Source organism: Onychostruthus taczanowskii, unplaced genomic scaffold (genome assembly GCF_017590055.1).
Source record: "Onychostruthus taczanowskii isolate IOZ18803 unplaced genomic scaffold, ASM1759005v1 scaffold4, whole genome shotgun sequence".
In the NCBI taxonomy this organism is placed as follows: Eukaryota; Metazoa; Chordata; class Aves; order Passeriformes; family Passeridae; genus Onychostruthus; species Onychostruthus taczanowskii.
In genome coordinates, this window is record NW_024501459.1 from 3,058,106 (window position 1) to 3,062,578 (window position 4,473).

Below are 4,473 nucleotides of genomic sequence, written 5' to 3' on the forward strand. Positions count from 1 at the left end.
GGGGTCGGTCTCTTCCACCCGGCAGCAACTGACAGAACCAGAGGACACAGTCTCAGGCTACATCAGGGAAGGTGTAGGCTGGATATTAGGAAAAAAAATTTCACCATAAGAATAATAAAGTACTGGAATGCTCTTCTCAGGGAGGTGGTAGAATCACCACCTCTGCATGTGTTTAAAAAAAGACTGGATGTGGCACTTGGTGCTATAGTCTAGTTGAGGTGTTAGGGTCTAGGTTGGACTCGATGATCTTAGAGGTCTCTTCCAACCTCATTATTCTGTGATTCTGTGATTTAGACTACAAATTTTAATGGGTTCTAGAGAATCTGCTGTGGCTGTCAGTCTAAACTTTCCAATCCCGACAGCGTCACCTTGTAGAAGTTATCAGGTTATTCCTAACACTTCTCATTTCTGTTTGCTTTCAGCTGAAAGGAAGATGGTCTGTGCACCTGCTGAGACATTGAGATACATGCTGTGTCTTGGAACTATGCACACAAAACCAGAATTTCTAAGGTTACAGCAGACAGCTATAAACTTATAAAGCCTTTTGACTGCCTTTCTGGGAAACTGATGTTATAAAGAGGGAAAATAATTACTTTAACTGCTGTATATGAGTCCTGATGTCTTTTGATGCCTTCAAACACTACACCAATATCAGCAATGAACACCTGATAATAGAAGCAAATTGTTTATAGTTGTGCTGTACAGACAGCCAATTGCTGTACAATTCCCTCAGTAATGGCAGCAGTTCACATAAACACATCAGAGATTTAATAGGCCCAAAATCTATTTCTTCAGCTACCAAGAGAGAGGAAAAATGCAGATTCCTCCTAGTCAGATTTCTATTAGAATCACATTTTTAATCCTGCACAATCAAAAAACCCCAAGACATTCACTTCACGAATAAAGTTATTGCTAAAGTTAGGGGATCTTTTTCTTGGGAGAAGGTGTCCTCTTGAACCAATGATAAACTGAAAGGAAGGGAGTGGGTACAAACAGCATGGCAAAAGCATTGTGATAAAATTTTTGTACACATTTAGGTGATGCCACCACCAGAACTTGCATGTAAGCAGCTAAGTGCCTACAAAGCACCGGTGTGGAAGAACTCCCCAAGAACCTCAGAAGTGGGGCCCTTCTGTCATACCACTGCTACAGTATGGGGAATAAGCACATGGAGTTTCTAAAGCTACATTCACTTTAAGACAACTGTGCTTAAGATAGGTCACAAAACCTATCTCAAATGCTATCTTCTAATAAACTCCACAGCAAAGGTGATATTTTCATTACTTGGATTGTGAAACTATAGGCAAAAAAAGGAAAGTAGGACTCCATGATGAGCCTGCAGCATAGTTTTTATGTCATTCTCATGGGAGTACACAAGTGTGTGAGAACCTTTTCATCTCAGATATTTCTGTAAAGGAAGTCAAGAATCAGAGAGCACCATACGCTGTGTGGTGAATTATCCTTTTTTATATAATGTAGCTAGTAATATGAAATAATGAAAGACAGAGTGCTACAAAAAATCATAGCCATAATGAAGCAAAGGTACTTTGCTTGTCCTTTTTCATGTATTTATTAATAATTTATTTGCTTGGATTTTGAGGTTTGTGATATCCTGCTGATCTAGGTGATTATGCATCATAATATGGGAGAACCAGAGCCAGGCTGTATTTATATGTCTCCATGATACCAACTTACAGATAATAAACTGTAATGCCAGTTTACCAAAAAATGAATTTATTATGCTATTAGTAACTTATTAGTAATTATTGATAATGTATGTGATCAGTCCTACTTGTAGCATAAAAAAAAAAAGTTGTTTACACTTCTGATTTTAGAGATGCAGAAGTTGTCAAATGCATTACAATAGTAATAGTAATTACAAATAGTAATAGTAATTACAAATGCATAGCAATGTATTACATAGAATTCTACCATTGAAAAGGCAACAAAAATGAGACTAAAGTTAGATAGATTTTATGCAATGTACTTTTTGGAAAAAAACCCTGATAATCAGGAGCTCTGAATTACCCTCCAAAAAAAGATTGCCTTCCCAGGGTTATATTCCAGTTTATCCCTAGTACAGTGTCAAGGAGTCAAAGTGTCAGGCAGAAGCATAGGGACTACTATGCATCCATCCTGCCTCTGAATCCCAATTCCCATGAAAAATGCGTTTTCCTGCCAAGACCCCAGAATCATAGACTAGTTTGGGCCGGAAGGGAACTTAAAGGCCATCTAGTCCGAAGTCCCGCAATAAGCAGGGGCACCTTCCACTCGATCGTGTTGCTCGGAGCCTGATGCACAGCATCACGCTGCCCCCGCCCTGCTCCAGGACAGTCCCTGGGCCAGGCAAGCGCTGAACGCTGAGCTCCCAGTCCCAGCACGGGCAGCAGATGCCACCTACAGCTGGGAATTCTCTCCCCGTTGCTGCGCTGCCGGACGGCGGGAGAAGATGTGACTTCAGGTAACAGCACAAATCTCTTGGCAGTGCTCCAGCTTCCGACTTCTAACCATCCTCTCTGCTGTTCGCGTTAGCTGTTTCTTGCTGCCCAGATCGAGTGGGACACGGCTGTAACTCTCAGGATCCAGCGAAGGAGCAGCGCCGTCGCATCCCTCCTGCACGGACCCAGCAGCGCATCCCGCCGCTCCGGGAGCAGCACGGCCGGGCTGGAAGAGGTCAGTGCATCCTTGCTCCCCCTTCACAGCGCTCTGTCCGGTCGGGAAGGGGGTGCGTTTTGCTTTTCGGGGAGCACACCGAGGGCACCGGCTCCCCCCGAGAGCAGGACCCCCGCAGTCCGTGCACCGCCGACCGAAGGGCTGCCAGGCGAGCGCTGTCACCCTGGGATGGCCGGTCGCTTCGGGGCAGCCCGAGGCTGAGCGCTGTCCCCGCGCGGCGCTCCCACCATGTGGGAGGAGGGAAGGGGCAGCTGCTGGGACACTTGGCTTCTGGCTAAGCCCTTGGTGATCTTCCTTTGCTCCCATCAGGGTGGCAGTGGGAAGCATACGTGAGATTTTGGCAGTTGGACGTACCAGAGGAGACAGCTTTGGGAAGAGCAGAGGTTTCACCTATTTTTCCCCACTTCCAGGTCATCCTCACCACCCCTGAGCCTAGCCATCCTCTCCTGTAGCCATGGAGAACTCCTCCCTCCCTGAAATCAATTCCTCGTGTGCAGACTGCACTGGAAGAGGACATGGGAGTCTGAATATGTCCACTACTCCAGAAAGCCCCAGGCACTACATCACAGTGCCTGTCATCTACTCTGTCATCTGTGCCGTGGGATTGACAGGCAACACTGCTGTCATCTACGTAATTCTCAAAGCACCAAAGATGAAAACAGTAACCAATATCTTCATCCTCAACCTGGCCATTGCTGATGAGCTCTTTACCTTGGTGCTGCCCATCAACATTGTTGACTACCTGCTCCTCCAGTGGCCCTTCGGAGAGCTCATGTGCAAGCTCATCATCTCCATAGACCAATACAACATTTTCTCCAGCATCTACTTCCTCACTGTCATGAGCATTGACCGCTACCTTGTTGTGGCAGCCACCACCAAGTCCAGGAAGGTGTCCTACCGCACTTACCGAGCAGCCAAGATTGTGAGCCTCTGCGTCTGGTCCTTTGTCACTGTCATCATCCTGCCCTTCGCCGTCTTTGCCAAGATACACAAGGAGCAGGGGCGCTCCCACTGCGTCTTTGTGTTCCCCCACCCTGAGAGCGTGTGGTGGAAAGGCAGTCGGATTTACACCCTTATTTTAGGCTTTGTCATCCCAGTGTCCACCATCTGCATCCTGTACACCACCATGCTGTGCAGACTGAGACATGTGCAGCTCCACTGCAATGCAAAAGCTCTGGACAAAGCCAAAAAAAAGGTGACGCTGATGGTGGTTGCTATCCTGGGCTTGTGCTTGTTCTGCTGGACGCCCTTTCACCTTAGCACTGTGGTGGCCCTCATCATGGACATCCCACAAACCCCACTCGTCATTGGGATTTCCTATTTCATCACCAGCCTAAGCTATGCCAACAGCTGCTTCAATCCTTTCCTGTACGCCTTTCTGGATGAAAGCTTCCGGAGGAGCTTTCGCAGACTGATCGATTGCAGAGCCACCTCCTAAAGCCAACCCAGTCCTCTGTCCTCTGTCCTTCTCATAGTCACCTGCTTTTCCTGGGTGATTCCAGTCCAGAGAGTGCTTTCTCTCCAGTCTCCTTGTGATGGCCCACAGGGCTTCAGGTTGTCGCACTACCCAAGACATGAACTGGGGTTGGGTGGATCTTTCTTACCTGTCCTGCACTCCTTTTCTTAGCACTGCCCTGGTTTCTTTTGTTAGTTTGTTGTTTTTGGTTTTTTTTTTTAATTTCTTCTCTCTAATGCTCTTTCTGACCTGGGTTTGGAGCTCACAGAGCTGCCACAGGTCCTTTTTCCCTTTTCAAAGGTATTGTTTTGTGAACTCAAGCCACACGACTGGCTCAGTTATTG

General features: G+C 46.7%; 1 protein-coding gene across 1 annotated transcript; it reads left to right on the plus strand.

The window, feature by feature from the left end:
• The first annotated feature begins 3,127 nt into the window (after nucleotides 1–3,127).
• On the plus strand, nucleotides 3,128–4,111 carry NPBWR1 (neuropeptides B and W receptor 1). Its single transcript, XM_041412943.1, has one exon. It carries the CDS (start codon nucleotides 3,128–3,130, stop codon nucleotides 4,109–4,111), a length of 984 nt encoding a protein of 327 aa, XP_041268877.1.
• Nucleotides 4,112–4,473: the final 362 nt, after the last annotated feature.